This window comes from Hypanus sabinus, unplaced genomic scaffold (genome assembly GCF_030144855.1).
Source record: "Hypanus sabinus isolate sHypSab1 unplaced genomic scaffold, sHypSab1.hap1 scaffold_530, whole genome shotgun sequence".
Lineage (NCBI taxonomy): Eukaryota > Metazoa > Chordata > Chondrichthyes > Myliobatiformes > Dasyatidae > Hypanus > Hypanus sabinus.
The window spans coordinates 113984-132043 of NW_026781392.1; the positions used below are offsets into that span (position 1 = coordinate 113984).

The following is an 18060-nucleotide window of genomic DNA, read 5'->3' on the forward strand; positions in this document are numbered from 1 at the left end:
CAGCAGGCCAGACAGCATCTATAGGGAGAAGAGCTTTCGACGTTTCGGGCCGAGATCCTTCATCAGGACCCTGACCCTGACAAAGGGTCTCGGCCCGAAACGTCGACAGCGCTTCTCCCTATAGATGCTGCCTGGCCTGCTGTGTTCCACCAGCATTTTGTGTGTGTTGTTGTTTGAACTTACAGCATCTGCAGATTACCTCGAGAATGCTGAGAAGCCTAGATGCTGTAAACGTGAAGAGGGTGTTTCCATCTGTCCTAGAGAATGACAGAGAATAAATAAGCATTCCTTTAAAACTGATTGTTTTTTCCTCAGCCAAAGCTTGGTTGATCCGTGGAATTTGTTATCATACATGTGGTGCAGGGTGTATTTGGGTACAGTTATGGCAAAGTTCGATACAGTCATGACTGCTAAGCAGCTTGAGTGTTATGGGAGGAAAGCAGAATGAAACAGAGCGTGTGGGCGGGGATCATCAACAGTTATTGAATGGTAGAGCAGATCAGATGTATCGAATGACCTCTATCCTATATCTTAGGTCCACATGATGACTCCTCTGTATCCCATATCAGCTTTTGTGACGTGTGAGGGTTAATTACTGCTTTGGTGACTGAGATCATTATATTCGTCTTCGACGTTTAAATTTCGGTGAGTCTATGTCTTCAGGGACATTGAGCAGAAATGTTTTGTTCTCCTTTGTATTGTTAACGTGCTTCATTATCTATCCGGTTAAATTTAGACCTGCGGTGAGATATTTATTGGAAGAACAACTCACAAATGGAAGTAGGCCACTACTGAAGACGATGTTATAACAACAACAACAAAAAGTGGCCCAGCCCGAGGTCTGAGAGCACCAACTGGAGTTAAAGCCTTCTGACTCAGAGATTCCAGTGATTCAGTCAGGAGAAAGTTTGGTGAGTCTCATTTACTCAAAAACTGGTCCTTTAGACGTCACAAATAAAGATAGGGAATATTTGGAATCAGACTGAATATGCCTAGAAGTGCCAGTTATGCCTCTGTCAGACCCAGCCGCTATCACTCCTGGTCTGGTGGTCTGTTGTTAGCAGCATGGCTCTTCAAAGCCACTGAGAATCCTTCACAGTATTTGCACATTTCAAGGTCTTGTATCTTCTGAAGTAGCTTTCAGTCAGTTCTGATGAATCCTTGCTTGGCGGTGTTACGTCATAATTCCCCAAGTGTTTCGTGCTGTTGCAATTGAAGAAACATAGAATTACTATGAACTGCAGCAGCATGTCATTGACTCCTCTGAGTGTTGCAAGCTGCATTGATTTACATACACTTACCTAATATCCCCAAATGGATGGTTATGTGCTGTATGGTTCTCTGTTCTCTGGTGAAAGAACAGAGAATTCATGTTATTTTGCACGTTTTAAATTCGGTGTTTCAATTGTTTCTGTCCTACTTAAAATTAACCTGTATTTGGAACATTCCCGTGTCAGGGATCAAGTAGAGGGATGATACTGCGCAGGGTGTAAGTAGATGTCATGACAGTGTGAACTGATCTTTATTAGGATTTGTTTTCTTACAGTCAGAATCAGGATAGAGACTGATCAGAGCTCATAGGACGGGAATTGTCCCGCAGCCCAAAGTAAGGACACATAACATGTTGTCCGGTGTTATGGTGTTTCATCCCATTGTCCTAGTATTTGCGATTGCAAACACAGATATTCAAATTTTACCAAAATACATTTTGAAAGTTTTGGAAATGAAACCAACGTAGGACTTGATTTATGAGTGGTAGGGGGGTAGGTAGTGTAATGGAGCACAGGGCCCTATGAGTAGAGGACTGGTTTAACGAGTTTTTCTCACCGGCCGTTATCAGTCTGGATATACAGTACAGGCGTTGCGACAACACGTGGAGTTGAGGCTGTGCTTGGAGTACCACTGCAGAGTTTGTTGAGCTGTTACAGAAATGTTGTGATTAAAGTTTAGAGAAGATTTCCGATGATGTTGCCAAGACTAACGGCCCAAGAATGAAAAGTGACAATTGAGAGTCAGAGATAAGGTCAGTGCTAAGTCTTTTCCTGAGGGCAGGGGAGACCAGTACTAGGGAAATTGATTTTGTAAGTGAGGGGAAGTTTTAAAAGAGATATGAGCAGCAATAGTTTCATGCAGAGGTTGGTGATTATTTGCAGTGCGCTACGAAAGGAAGAGGATGAGGCAGGTACAATATTATCATTTATGGAACAGTTGTGATTGGTGGCTGGATTGAAGGGACCTGAAGTGATATAGACCCATCAAAGGTAATTGGGACCATCTCAGTAGGCACGGTGATCAGCATGATTTTGTCAGACTGAAAGGTTTATGTCCATGCTGTATTGCACTGTGATTCTATCAGTCGGAAGCACTTCTGGACAGACATACCGAATGGTATGGACGTTGATGTTAACGGGAAATGTTTGATCCCTAAGCCAACTACTGCTCTGATACAGGGGACCGATATACTCTCATATTTACAAATTCATACTCTCTATGACTCATTGTCTCCTTGTGTGGAATTCAGTGCATCACCAGTAAGTGGAGCTTTCCTGCACCGGGACCAAAGTTTAAACAAGAAGGCGACGTTCAACAATCGTCAGTCACAATCAGAATGGACACAGGTATGATTACAATTAGTCATTATAATCGTTTTAATTAAACTGCTCCACATGGTGTACAATATTTCAAATGAAGAAATGTATGCAGGCGCACAGAAAATCAGACTTGGGCGAGGTAAAGTACCTGGTAAGTTCCTCTCTTTTTGTTCCTACTTGTTAGGACATAGTGGTGTAGCCCGTATGGCTCCGGGGCAGTATGTGGGACACTGAAATTCTGGGAGAACTCCAGGTTCCCAGATAAATAAATCTGCACTAGCAGCAGCTCCTGTTTGAACGTATTAAGGACAATGACCGTCGACCCATACAGGATAACGAGGACGTGACAGGAGCTGCGGCGAGGTAGTCAGGCCTCGGTTGCAGGAGGCATTTACTTTGCAGCACTCGGTGGAGTTGTGGAAGTTAGTAATGTTTGTCAAATGATGCAGTACAGTATTGACCGGTTATAGCAGAGAAACGGCAGGTGGACTTTAATGTGGCAAAGTGCGAGGAGTTGCACATTGAGAAGCCAAATATAAGAGGAAGGTTCAAGACCGTAAGGCACAAGACCCTGAGGAGAATTGATATTGAGGGATTTAGGGTACAAGGGCATATTTCCATGAAAGACGCAACACATGCAGATGGATCGTAAAATCGATCTTCGGTATTGGTGGAATGTTGAGCATATATTTGGGAAAGCCATAGTGTCACTGTAGGAAACTTTGATCAGAGCACAGTTGCGGTTTGTGTGCAGCTCTGGTTTACATATTACAGAATAATGTTGTGTCTCTGGATCTGGTGCAGAGCCGTGTTGTATGGATAACAGAGTATCGTGTGTAAGGGGAAAGGCTTGGATTGGAAACGCTCAGTCACTTAGTGTGAAAATTCCAAATCTAGAGGGCATGTACTCATGTGAGAGGGCGGATTGAACAAAGGAGGGTTACGATGTAGGCTTTCCACTGAGAGAGATCAGTGCCCGGAACGCGCTGCCAAGGAGGAGATTGTATTAGATACAATTGCAGCCTGTAAGAGACATTTAAATGGGCAAATGGACAGGCAGGAACTGGAGGTATATGGACCATGAGCATGTAGATAGGATTGTTTCACCTTGACATCATGGTCGACACAGACATGGTGTCACGAAGGGTCTGTTCCTGTGCTGTACTGTTCCATGTTCTATGCCTGCTTACAGATCTGAATTCCGCTATCTCCACCTTCCTGTCACATTGTGACGATCACCAACTGTTCCGGTTGACGAGATTCTACATGGAGCGGCTGGAGCAGGCGATTGAAGAGGGTGTGGAGGGTCTCGGCCTGATGTTAACAGGCGAGGATCACTTTACTGGGCAGGAGTATCACGTAAGTGGAAGGGACACAGACTGAGTGTAGACCCTTCTAAAGCATTCACAGAATTAAAAAAAAACAAATGTAAAGAAACAGGTATGTGTGGGTCAACAAAATCGCTGTTCTCTCTTGCTGAGAGTTTATTCAGCAGAGACAAGCTCTGGCAGGATTCTCTCCAGTTGTGTGAAGACATTAATTATTAGTGTTACGATACAGTCAGACATTGACTACCGACTTTAGTGATAGTACATGTTATGGGCACTACCGATGGACAGTGAATAACGTTATTATTACTCTGTTCATCTTGCTACCTTGTTTCCAATGTTTGACCTCACTGGCCATTGAACAGAGTTGTCATGAAGCTTCTGGGGTCCCACAATTCATATTATCTGTTTTGTCTTTCTCCACGCATTTCTGTGGTCTCCCTTCACCCGTCATGGAACCCCTCTGCATCACATGAACAGACAACACTTGATTATTGTCTTTCCTTTGAACTACTGATGCTCTTTCATATGATCGAGTGTCTCATTATGCCTCATGGTTAAGGTACTGTCTGTTGCACGTGACTGTTCTATTTGGAGTTTCTAATGACTGCAACAGATAATGTTAACACTGAGAGTTGCAACATTAGTGTTATTGAAAATATTCCAACTGGGAGACACTTTTCCAGTGGTCTTCGTGCTCCTGGTCACACTCATCTGTTGCCAACGAGACTGAATTGTAGCAAGGAAACACAAATACCCTATGAGGCAGCTGACAGTCTCACTCCAAATTTCCTTCTAAGCATTGCTACTAGTTGACTTTGGTCTCTCATGCATGCACAATAGTCATGGAATTGCTGTCTGCTCCTCACCGCCAGTTCCCAGCTGTAGGCCGACACTGGACCGTCATGGAGCCTGGCAGTGAAGTGTAATCCTGCTCTGCTTCACCAGCAATTACCCCAGGGAAAATCAACAGTGATCCTGTCATAGTTTGACCTAGCCATAGTCATCAAATTGAAACAGTGCAGCAACAGGCTCTTCTGCCCATCTAGTGTTCACCGACCTATTATCTGCTTAGTCCCATTGATCTGCACCTTGACTAGAGACATCCATAACCCCCCCATTGAATGAACTCATCCAAATTGATCTTAAGTGTTCAAATCGAATGTACATTGACTAATTCCAAAAGCAGCACATTCCACACTCTCAGCAACCTCTGAGTGAACAAGTTCCCCTCATATTAAACACTGCAGATGCAGTCAGGACTCGGCCCGAAATGTTGACTGCTCATTTCAATGGATGCTGCCCGACCTGCTGAGTTCATCCAGCTTGTTTGTACGTGTTGATTCCTCCTCATATTGCCTTTCACAGTTTAAGAATAAGGGGCCACAGTTTAAGAATAAGGTGTAGGCCATTTAGAACTGAGATGCGGAAAAACGTTTTCACCCAGAGAGTGGTGGATATATGGAATGCTCTGCCCCAGAAGGCAGTGGAGGCCAAGTCTCTGGATGCATTCAAGAGAGAGTTAGATAGAGCTCTTATAGATAGCGAGGTCAATGGATATGGGGAGAGGGTAGGAACGGGGTACTGATTGTGTATGATCAGCCATGATCACAGTGAATGGCAGTGCAGACTAGAAAGGCCGAATGGCCTACTCCTGCACCTGCTGTCTATTGTCTATTGTTCACCAGTCATCATTACCCCATGAATTCTAATTCCAGTCGTACCAAGCCTCAGTAGTAAATGCCTTTTCACACTAACTCTCTCTATACCTTTTATAAACTTGTAAAGCTCTATCACATCTCTCTTGGTCCTCCTACACTCTATGGAATAACATCCTAACCTATTTACAGTTTCTCTATGTCTCAGGTCCTCAAGTCCTCGCAACAATCTGTATATTTTTCTGTACTCGTTCAATCTTATTGATATCCTTCCCAGAGGTAGGTGCACACATTGCTTCAAATTAGCCTCTGCAACATCAATTTCGACACAATATCTGTATTCAATATTTTGACATATGAAGGCCCATGTCCTAAAAACTTTACAACGCCATCTACCTTCGACAACAATTTCAAGAAATTACAGATCTGTATTCCCTGATAATTTAGCTTAATCGCACTGCTCAATGTCCTACCACTCAATGTCTTGGTTGCATCGTGGTTTGTCCTCAAAAAGTGCAACACCTCACACGTGTCTTCATCAATTCTATCTCCCAATCTCCATTCCACCGTTTTCTAGCTGTTCCATGTCCCGCTACAAGCTCTGATAACTTTCTTCGCTGTCACTACCTTGGTGTCATCCACAGATTTGCTGACCCAGTTTACCACATTATCATCCGGACCGTTGATATATATGTATATATGACAGACAACATCAGACCCAGTACAGATCTCTGCCGCTCACCACAGGTCATAGACCTCCAGTCAGAGAAGCAAACCTCTACTCCCACTCTTAGCTTCCCACGCGAATCCAATATCTAAACTAAATTACTACCATGTCTTGACTGCCAAGCAAATTAATCTTATTCACCAAGCTTTCATGAGGGATCTTCTCAAACGCCTTGCTGAAATCCATGTGGATATCATTCACTGACTTGTTTTCATTATTTGCTTGGTAACTTCCTCGAGAAGCTATAAGATTGGTTAGACGGGATCTACAGGGCACAAATATGTGTTGACTATCCCTAATTAATCCTTGGCCATCCAAATACTCATATTCGGTCCCTTAGAATACCTGACAAATAACTTTACCACCACTGGTGCAGGCTCCCCAGCCCATAATTCCCTGGCTTATTCTTACAGCCTTATTCAAACAGCAGAACCCTCCAGTACGCCTGCATGTGACGGTTTAAATACCTTTAAATACTTTTAAATGCCTTTGCTGGAGCACCTGCAATCCCTGACCTAGCCTCAAACGAGGTACGAAGGGAAGTCCTATGGATTTATCCACCCTAATCTGCTTCAGAACAGCAAATACATCCTCTATAATCGGTATACAGCCAATGATTTCATTGCTGTTTTGCTTCGTTCTAAAGAATCTGTATATCTCCTGAGTAAATATGAATGCAAAAAAAAAAACAATTTTCAGCTTCATGCATAAAGTCCGACTCTGAACTTCAAGAGGACCAATATTGTCCATTGATATACTTTTGTTCTAAATATATTCGATGAAGTGTTAGGGGTTCTCTTTTCCCTTGACCGTTAGAGCAAACTCATGCTGTACTTCAGCCCTCCCGATTTCCTCCATTACTAATTCTTGCATTTCTTGTATACATCAAGTACCTCATTTGATCCTTCCAGTCTGTACTTGCTATGTGCTGAGTGTCTGAATATCTCTCAAAGCCTAAGGTTCCCTAAATATCTTACCCTCGCCTTTTATTCCGTCATGAACATTCAAACTCTGTACTTGTGGTCACTTATGCCTTCAAACTCTGTACTCTCAAATTCTCAGTTTTGGAGGCCTCACACTTAGCAAGCACATCTGTACCAGGAAAAAACCTGTCCAATCCACTTTCGTCAGATCCTTTCTGATACCATTAAAATTGGCCTTTCTCCAATTTAGAATATTAACCTGAGGACAAGACCTATCCCTTTCCATAAAAGATCTGTAAACTAATTGTATTGTGATCACCAGATCTAACTGTACTTGGAAACAATTGGTCCCGAAGCACTTTCGTCAGATCCTTTCTGATACCATTAAAATTGGCCTTTCTTCAATTTAGATTCTTTACCCGAAGACCACACCTAGCTTTTTCCATAATGATGTTTAAACTAATGGTAATAGATCCAAAGTGTTTACCTGCACACGTCTGTCACCTGCCCTGTCTTGTTCCCTAATAGAATTCCAGTATGCACTGTCTATAGTTATGACCTCAATATATTAATTACAAAAACATCCTTGAACTTATTTGACCAGCACTGTCGCATCCAGCCCTTTACAATGTGGGTGTCCCAGTCGATAAATGGGAATTTAAAATTATCTATCATCATAACCTTCTTTTTCTTGCAACTGTTTGTGATCTCTGTACAAATAAGATCCTCTAAATCCATTGACTATTGGGTGCGCTATAATATAATCCCAACCATTTATTGATCAGTTTCATCCATGCAGTCTCAGTAGACGAGACCTCCAGCAATGCAGGGACATTTTTCCCGACCAGTTATGCCACCTCTCCTTCGTTAATTCCTCCCGCTCGATTGAATCAGTTCTAACGCAACGGAGCGCTTGAATGCTGAACGGCCAGTCCGGCACCTCTTCCTACCAAATCACATCAATGGTTACGATGCTGTAATTCAATGTGCTGACCGATACTCTAGGCTCATCGACCTTTCCAACAACAATCCTTGCATTGAAATAATATGCAACTCAGAACATTAGCTTCAGAATGTTTAGTGTCCTGACTCTGTATGTCAGCTTAACAATGTATTCCCCACACAGTCAATCCATTATCGACTCTGGTTCTTCATCCTCCTGAAACTTTAGTTTAACACCTACCCCATCCCTACGCCGCCCTCTCAGCCCTTTCTGCAAGGGTATTAGTACCCCACTAGTTTGGGTACAAAACGATCACGTATCTCCAGGTCCCATCTTCCTTGGAAGAGAACTCAATCATCCCAAAATCTGAAGACCTCCACCATGCACCATCTCATCAGCCACACGTTAGACTGCATTATCGTCCTATTCCAGGCCTCACTCGCACGTTTTATGGGTAGCAATCCTGAGAACATAGAACTAGAGTACCTGCTCTTGTAACTTAGCCCGAACCCCATGAAATCACTTTGCAGGACCTCAGCACAATTCCTACTCTTGTCATTGGTACCGGCGTGAACCACGACCTCTGGCAGCTCATCCTGTCCTTAAGAAAGTTTCAGACTCGATGCAAGATATCCCTGACCTAGGCAACACACCATCCAGACATCTTGTTCTCATAAATAGAATCACTTGTCTGTTCTCCTAACCATTGAATTCCCCCTGTCAGTACAGCTCACCTCTTCTTACCTTTTCTGAGCCACAAAGCCAAACTCAGAGCCCGAGGCATAATCGCCGTGGTTTTCCTCTGCTCGGCAATATACCGAAACAGAAAGCTGTATATCTGTTACAGAGGAGTTTCCTGCAGTGGCTTCCTATCTCCTTTCCCCCTGCAGATGGTCACCCAATTACTTGTGCCCTGCGCCTTTTGTATAGTTCCCTTCCTGTAAAGTCTGTCAGTCAACATCTCAGCCACCTGAATGATCCTGGTTTCACCCACCTCCAGTTCCAATTCCTGAGCACAGTCTGTGAGAATCTGCCGCTGTATGCAGTTCCTGAAGGTGCAGTTATCCAGGACACTGAAGGTCTCCCTATCATGCCATACAGTATAGGAAGAGCATTCCACTACCCTGCCTGGCATTCCCACTGTTCTAACCGTGAAAAAGAGGAAAAAATATCACCCAAAATCTACGTTTGTACCCAAAGCCTCCGCCGCTCCTAACTGAACCCTCTCTGACACAAAGCCTCAACTCCCCAGTCTATCTCTGGCTCACTCACACTATGTCTGCTCCACCTAAACCTTGCCAAATGGATAATGACCCGCAATCTGTGGCGCAGAAAGTCCTGTCTGACCTTGTTCGTTTTTTTTTTAAATCTTTACCCCGCTATGAACACTTCAATGGCTCTCAGTGATTTGTGCTGAGCTGGGTCAGTCCATGTTCAGGGTAGATTTGAAACCATCTCTCCGCTCCTTAATATTTTCCCCATTGTTCATTACAGAGCGTGACTGAGCTCGCGGAGAAGGGAAACCGAGCGGGCGCTTCCAAACTCCTCCTGGATCTGGTGATTGAGAAGGGCTCCGGGGCCCGGAGAGTGATGTGGGAATCCTTTCTGAAACTACATCACCACCTACCGAAGCTGAGCAGAATATTGAAAGAAATACGGGAGCGAGGTACGGTGAACAATACACTGTGTGTTACAGATGTAAATGCTGATGAATTTACAGTGTTACACAGGACAGACTTCATGCAGGTTAATCTGTTTGAACAGGTGATGGCCAGTTCCCCTACATGGACACTGAGCGGGGTTTCTCTGAAGTGCCCAAACATCTGAAAGGTAAGTGATGGAATGGAAAGCTCAAAGTCTTTATTTCATTCTGAGAGTCTGAATACGTGTCTTTAGAGACCTGTTTAGAGACTGTCAGAGTCTGGGAGACAGGTTTTTGTTGTTATTTCACACTGAGAGTCTGAATACGTCTCTTTAGAGGCCTGTGTAGAGACTGTCAGAGTCTGGGAGACAGGTTTTGTTGTTATTTCACTCTGAGAGTCTGAATACGTCTCTTTAGAGGCCTGTGTAGAGACTGGCAGAGTCTGGGAGACAGGTTTTTGTTGCTGTGGTGGGAGGACAGGAAGCAATTTGCATTTGTCACAACACCTTTTCCGTGGGGCCGAATAACTAGAGATTTGACAAAACTGAAGCCAAGTCATTCCGAGTTGAACATCCAACTCCAGCAAGGGAAAGCTCACACCTCGGATCCAAAGTGGAGCCGAGATTTGTTGTTATTCCTCCATAAGAACACAAGACATGGAAGCAGAATTAGGCCATTCAGTCCATCAGTCAGCTTTGCCGTTCAATCATGGCTGAACCCAGATCCCACGCAACTCCATACACCTGCCTTTTTAAATTATCCTTTGATGCCCTGCTATCAAGAGCTTCTGCCTTAAATATACCCATGGACTTGGCCTCCACTGCAGTCTGTGACAGAGCCTTCCCGAGATTCACTACTCTCTGGCTCAAAAAATCCTCCTCTCCTGTTCTAAAGGATGACCCCTCAATTTTGAGGCTGTGGCCCCTAGTTCTGGATACACCCACCATGGGAAACATCTTTCCACATCCACCCTATCTGATCCTTTCAGCATTCTGCAGGTTTAAAAGTGATTCCCTTGCATTCCTTACAATTCCTGTGAGTATAGGCCCAAAGTTGCCAAAATGCACCTCATATGTGAACCCCTTCATTCCTGGAATCATCCTCTTGAATCTCCTCAGGACGCTCTCTAATGACAACACATCTTTTTCAGAGGTACGGGGTGCAAAGCAGTTGACAATACTCCTGTAGTGCAGCTTGACTACAGTCTTGTAAAGGCTCAGCATTTATATTATATTCTCTTTTTTTCCGCCTTTACCGCAGACCCGACCTTTAAATTAATCTTCTGGGAGTTTTGCTCGACGCTCCGAACTCCCTCTACACTTCTGATGCTTGGACCTTCTGCCCATTTAGATAATAGTCCGCTCCTTTCGCCAAAATGCATTATCATACATTTCCAACACTGTATTCCATCTGCCACCTTTTTGCCCATTATTCCAATTAGTCTCAGTCCTGTTGCAATCACATTACCCAATCCTACACCTATCTTTGTATCATCCGCAAAATGTGCCGCAAATACATACATTCCATCATCTAAATCACTGACAAGTAATCTGAAAGTCAGCGGTCCCAATACTGATCCCAGAGGAACACCACCGGTCACTGGCAGCCAACCAGAAAAGGCCCCTTTTATTCCCACTCGCTGCCTGCTGCCTGTCAGCAATTCCGCTCCATGTGCCAGTATCTTTCCTGTGACGCCATAGATTTTTATCTGGTTAAGCAGACTCATGTGCGGCAGCTTATCAAATGCCTTCTGAAAATCCAAGTAAATGGCATCCACTAACTCCTTTGTCCACCCTGCTTCTTACTTCCAGGATGAATTCCAACAGAAACCATGCTAACTTATATTGTCATTAGTCCCCAAGTACCTCGAAACCTCAACCTTAATAAGAGACTCCAACTGTTTCCCAGTCGCTGAGGATTGGCTAACTGGCCTATAATTTTCCATCTTTTGCCTTCCTCCCTTCGTAAAGACTAGAGTGACAATTGCAATCTTCCAGTCCTCCGGGACCATGCCAGAATAAAGTAATTCTTCAAAGATCATGACCAATCCATCCGTCATCCCTTCAGCAATCTCTCTCAGATATCTGGGATGCAGTCCATCTGGCCCAGGTGACTTTGCACCTTAAGAGCTTTCAGTATGCCGAGATGTTTTTCTTTTGTAATAGCAATGGCACTCACTCCTACTGCCTGTCACTCGCAGACTGCTAGCGTCTAGAACAGTGAAGATATATGCAGAGTGCACATTCTCCAGTGTTCTAGCATGGACTTTCACCTCCCTTTTAATTTTATATAACTGAAAGAAAGTGATTATTATCCTGCTTTATATTATTGGCTTTTCTGCTCTCATATTTCATCTTTTCCCTACTTATAGTTTTTTTAGATGACTATTGTTATCTTGTACGCCCTTTCCTCAGCCTTTATGCAATCCTTAACTTCCATTGTCACCCATGGTTGCCTACACGTGCCACTTTAGAACTTCCTCCATGGGCCGTATCCATCCTGCAACTTGAGACCTATTCCCAGAAGCTTCAGCCATCTCCGCTAGTATCCTTCTCCAATCTACCTGGGAAAGCTTCTCTCTCGTGCCTCTGTAATTCGCTTTATTCCATTGCGATACTGATACTGTAAATTATGCTTCTCCTTCTCAAACTGTATTATGAATTCACTCATATTATGATCACTATCTCTTAATGGTTCTTTTACATTAAGCTCCCTCATAAGATCAGGGCTATTACACAACGCCCAATCAAAGACAGCCTTTCACTGAGTCGTCTCAAGCACAAGCTGCTCTGAAACGCTATCTCGTGGGAATTCAATATATTCCCTCTCCTGCGGTCTGACTCCTGACGTTTGTTTGATTTTCTTATTCCCCGTGTACATTGAAGTCCTTCATTACAACTGCGTCATTAGCTTTAATACACGCCTTTTCCAACTCCCTTTGCAATCTCAACCCCACACGCTTGCTATTTTCAGGCCAATAGATGGTCCCTATAAAGCTTTTTTTAAACCTCTTACAGTTTCCTATTTCCACCCACAAAGCTTCAACATTATCTAACCCTATGTCACCTCTTTCTACAGATGTGATTCCACCTCGAACCAGCACAGCCACATCACCAACGCCTATGCCTTCCTGCCTGTCCTTTCGATAAGACGTAAATCTTTTAACGCTCAGCTCCCAGCTATGGTCTTCTTTCAGCATCGACTCAGTGATTCTGACAACATCATACCGACCAATCTCTAATTGCGCCAAAAGTTCGTCCACCTTATTCTGAATGTTGCGTGCATTTAAATATAATGCGTTTAGTCCTGCATCTCCACCCTTTTGAATGTTGTCTATGCAGTACAATTCAACACTTTGCTCTGTCTGTATTTGAACGTAGTCATTGGCTTGGCCTTCCTTGCATTCATGTTAAACCCATCATCTACTTGTAAAACTGCTGGTTCATCCACAGCTTTATTGTCCTAGGTCCAGTCCCCCTGCCATTTTAGGTTAAAACACTCCCAACAACTCCAGTAAATCTGCCCGTAAAAACATTGGTCCTCATCGGATTCTGCCTTTTGTACAGGTCCTACCTACCCTGGAAGTGGTCCCAATTATCCAGAAATCTGAATTCCTGCCCCCTGCTCCAAATGCTCTGCCACACATTTCTCTGCCACCTCATTCTATTCCTATTGCCACTGTCGGGTGGTACAAGCAGCAATCCTGAGATCACTACTTTGGAGGTCCTGCTCCTCAGCTTTTTCCCTAACTCCCTGTGTTCTGTTTTCCAGACCTCCTCCCTTTTCTCTTCCGATGTCGTTGTTACCAATGTTTGTCACGACTTCTGACTGCTCAACCTCCCTTCTCAGGATATTGTGGACGCGTCCAGAAACATTTCGGAAAATGGCACCTGAGAGGCAAAGTACCATCGGTGTCCACAGAATCGCCTACCTGCCCTCCTGACTTTAGAGTTCCCTATTACCACTGCCATCCTCTTCAGCTTCCTGCTCTTCCACACATCATCGGGGAATTGCCTGAGTTCATGTACCGGCTCCTTAGAGAATAAGAGACTGTAGACCAGTGCGGGGTGTGTCACATCGTGACTGGCTCAGCCTGGAAAAGGAAACAGAAATTTTGTTCCTTTTCTTTGGCTCAGTACTGACAGCTTAGGAGTGTCAAGAGAACGGGGTCCATTGAGAGAAAAGTATAAGTGAGTAGAGCAAAGATGTTCTAAGTCAGTAGAACAAGTAAATCCCCCCACCCCCACCGTCACCTCTGTAGGGTTGCACAGTTCAGCAGAAGCTGAGCAGTGAAAGCAGTGAAACCACCCGCTCCACACAACACTCTCCTCTCCAGAATCACGTGTGCACTTGGTGCTCGCTGGAACACCGGGGGATCTGCAAACTACCAACAGAGGGGAGAGTGGAGCCTTTAACAGCGAATCTGAATCAGATCAGAAATGTTTCTGGGCCGTCGTTCATTTTCAGACACACTAATCTCTGATCACCCGATTACACCCAAACAGTGTCTTTAACGAGTATTTTTATTATTAAAGAAAATATGTTGTGAGCTCCATGTTCATCAGATCAGGAATTGACAACCTATTTCTGTCCGTCCTAAGATGTTCGAAGGAAACACAAGGAGACTCTGCGGACACAAACTGAAAAACTGAGAGTGAACACGATCCTGATGAGTGAGAAGGTGAAGGTTTTCCAGCTGGTTGATCGATACGCTGAGCTCACGGTCATTTCTACTGTTCGAGATCGGACACTGGTGGAACATGAGCTGCTGGCAAGAGGCAGAGACCACGAGCAGTGGAGAGAAAAAGATCTCCGTGGTAAGCTGGAAAAAATCCGGACTGATCAGTTATTCAAGAAGAGCTTTGTTCAAAAATTGAAAAGATCTATCTTTAGAAACAAATCCGGGATGTCCGCAGCAGTGGCCGGAGTCCCAGGGATCGGGAAATCAACAATGGTACAAAAGATTGTTTATGACTGGGCCACGGGGAAAATATACCAAAAGTTCCAGTTTGTCTTCAGTTTCAAATTCCGGGATTTAAATGCCATTAACTGCAGAATAAACCTGAAAGAACTGATTCTGCATCAATATCCCTACTTTGGGAATATCCTGAGAGAGGTCTGGAAACACACAGAGGGACTGCTGTTCATATTTGACGGATTGGATGAATTCAAGGACAAAATCAACTTTGTTGATGGTCGGAGAGACACAGAATCACAGTACACAGATCCTGAATTCAAGTGCAACGTGTCTGACATTGTGTACAGTTTAATCCAGGGCAAGCTGCTCCCAGGGTGTTCAGTGCTGGTGACCACCCGTCCCACTGCGTTACATTTATTGGAAAAGGCAGACATCAGTATCTGGGCTGAAATCCTGGGATTTGTTGGCGTGGAACGGAAGGAATATTTCATCAGATATTTTGAAGATCAGACGGTGGCAGAAGCTGTTTTCAAACACGTGAAGGAGAACGAGATCCTGTACACCATGAGCTACAACCCATCCTACTGCTGGATCCTCGCTCTGGCACTGGGCCCCTTCTTCACACAAAGAGTCAGGGACCCGCAGCGAGTTCCCAAGACTATCTCCCAACTGTACTCCTACTATATTTACAACATCCTGAAAAACCACGGCCGTGAGATTGAGAACCCCCGTGATGTGTTACTCAGGGTTGGTCAGATGGCCTTCAAAGGAGTGTCCGAGAGGAAGATTGTGTTTACAGATGGAGATTTGATCAAGTACGATCTGCAGCCTTCCCAGTTCCTATCCGGGTTCCTGATGGAGCTTTTGGAGAGAGAGGATTCTGCCCGGTGCGTGGTGTACACATTCCCACACCTCACCATCCAAGAGTTTGTAGCTGCAGTCGCACAATTCCTGAATCCACATCCTGAGGATATCCTGAAATTCCTTACAGAAGTCCACAGCACGACAGATGGGCGATTTGAGGTATTTCTCCGTTTTGTTGCTGGTCTCTCCTCCCCAATGACAGTTCGGGGCCTGGAGGAGTTTCTGGGTCCATTTCCTCATCAAACAACCTGCCGGGTGATTGACTGGGTGAAGGAGGAGGTTAAACGCCAGAGTGGAAACACAGAGAGTGAAGCTGGTAAAAGGAGCCGCCTGAACACATTGCACTACGTTTTTGAGTCTCAGAATCGTGGGCTGGCTCAGGCCGCACTGGGATCTGTGGAAACACTTTCATTCCGTGGAATGACACTGACCCCGATTGACTGCGCGGTCCTGTCTCATGTCATCGGACTCTATGATACAATAAAAATCCTCGACCTGGGGAACTGCCACATTCAGTGTGAAGGAATACAGCGGCTGGGACCCGGGCTGCACAAGTGCCAGGAGTTGAGGTAACGATTTATCTCTCTCTCTGAACTGTGAAACTGAGTTGTTTCAATGTAAAGGGATTTGGGTAAATTTGTAGTAAATCAGATTGTGAAGAATTGTGACAAGTGCCCACGGGGATCGGTCAGTAATTCCCCGAGAATGGGAGGGTTCTGTGGTTGCTTGTGAAGGGATGTTGGAGACTTCATCAGATCAGAGATCAACGGCCATTGGTTTAATGGTAGTAAATCACAGGAATGGCTGTGTATCTCTCTGCCTGCGACACGTCCATGGACAATGTTCCTTCTCACTGTTACTGACACCCAGACCGACACTGACTGCAGCAGGTGGGTCAGAGATTCACACCCCCTTCCCGGTGAGAGACAAGAGACCGTCAGCAGACTGCCCCAGTGAGAAGGAAAGAAATACCATTGTGAGATTGTCCTCCCACTGCCCTTCCCCGTGTGTGACTTTGCTCACTTCCAGATACACAAAGAGCGAGGGCGCATCTCCTCTGGGTCTCTGTTCAGACCCAACGCACATGTACAAAAAAATTCTGCGTCCTCTCGTCTTGTAGGATTATCGTTTACCCTTGGAATCCTCCTGTGGGACCTCTCATCACAAACCCCCTTCCATTCTTTGGAATCTCGCCCCTATCCCCATTCCTCCTGTGGGTTCTCTATTACTCTTTCCTCATCCTCCTGTGGGACGTCTTTTCCACACAACCCCCCCCCCCTTTCCTGTGAGATCTCTCTTCCCCATCCCCCTTCCTCCTGTGCGATTTCTCTTCCCATCCCCTTCCTCCTTTGGGATCCCTCTTCCCCATCCCCATCCCCCTTTTTCCTGTGGGAACTCTCCTGCCCATAGAATCATAAAATCATAGAACACCACAGCACAGAAAACAAGCCATTCGGTCCTTCTAGTCTGTACCAAAACCTTATTCCGCTAGTCCCATTGACCTGCACCTAGTCCATAACCCTCCAGTCCTCTCCCATCCATGTATCTATCCAATTTATTCTTAAAGCTTAACAGTGAGTCCATATTTTCCACATCAGATGGCAGCTCGTTCCACACTCTCACCACCCTCTGAGTGAAGAAGTTCCTCCTAATGCTCCCCCTAAACCTTTCCCCTTTCACGCTGAAGCCATGTCTTCTCATATTTATCTCTCCTAATCTATGTGGAAAGAGCCTATTCGCATTTACCCTGTCTGTACCCTCATAATATTGTAAACCTCTATCAAATCTCCCCTCATTCTTCTATGCTCCAAGGAATAAAGTCCTAACCTGTTCAATCCTTCCTTGTAACTCAACTCCTGAAGACCCAGCAACATCCTAGTAAACCTTCTCTGCACTTTTTCAAACCTACTGTTATCTTTCCTATAGTTCAGTGAGCAGAACTGCACACAATACTCCAAATTTGGCCTCACCAATGTCTTATAAAACATCACCATAATATTCCAACTCCTATATTCAGTACTTTGATTTAAGAATGCCAGGATGCCAAAAGCCTTCTTTACAACCCTGTCTACCTGTGACGCCACTTTCGGGGTATTATGCATCTGAACTCCCAGATCCCTTTGTTCCTCCCCACTCTTCAGTGCCCTACCCTTTATCGTGTACGTCGTACCTTGATTTGTCCTCCAAAATGGAACACCTCACACTTGTCTGCATTAAATTCCATCTGCCATTTTCTGGCCCATTCTTCCAGTTGGTCCAGATCCCTCTGCAAGCTTTGAAAGCCTTCCTCGCTGTCCACAACGCCTCTATCATAGTGTCATCCACAAACCTGCTGATCCAATTTATCACATTATCATCTAGATCATTGATATAGACAACAAACAAGAATGGTCCCAGCACGGATCCCGGAGACGCACCACTAGTCACAGGACTCCAGTCTGAGAAGCAATCATCCACTACCACTCT

General features: G+C 44.7%; 1 protein-coding gene across 2 annotated transcripts in view; it reads left to right on the forward strand.

The window, feature by feature from the left end:
* The first annotated feature begins 833 nt into the window (after positions 1-833).
* The window catches only part of LOC132389322 (NACHT, LRR and PYD domains-containing protein 12-like), a 128677-nt gene continuing 111450 nt past the window's right edge, over positions 834-18060 (forward strand). The window contains exons 1-6 of one of the 2 annotated variants that reach the window (XM_059961835.1): positions 834-911; positions 2522-2618; positions 3784-3950; positions 9665-9836; positions 9935-10000; positions 14414-16163. In XM_059961835.1, the coding sequence (XP_059817818.1) occupies positions 2609-2618; positions 3784-3950; positions 9665-9836; positions 9935-10000; positions 14414-16163 (2165 nt within the window). In that variant the 5' untranslated portion in view covers positions 834-911; positions 2522-2608. Of the gene's footprint in view, positions 912-2521; positions 3951-9664; positions 9837-9934; positions 10001-14413; positions 16164-18060 lie in introns of both variants that reach the window. The other variant, XM_059961838.1, reaches the window with a different exon arrangement.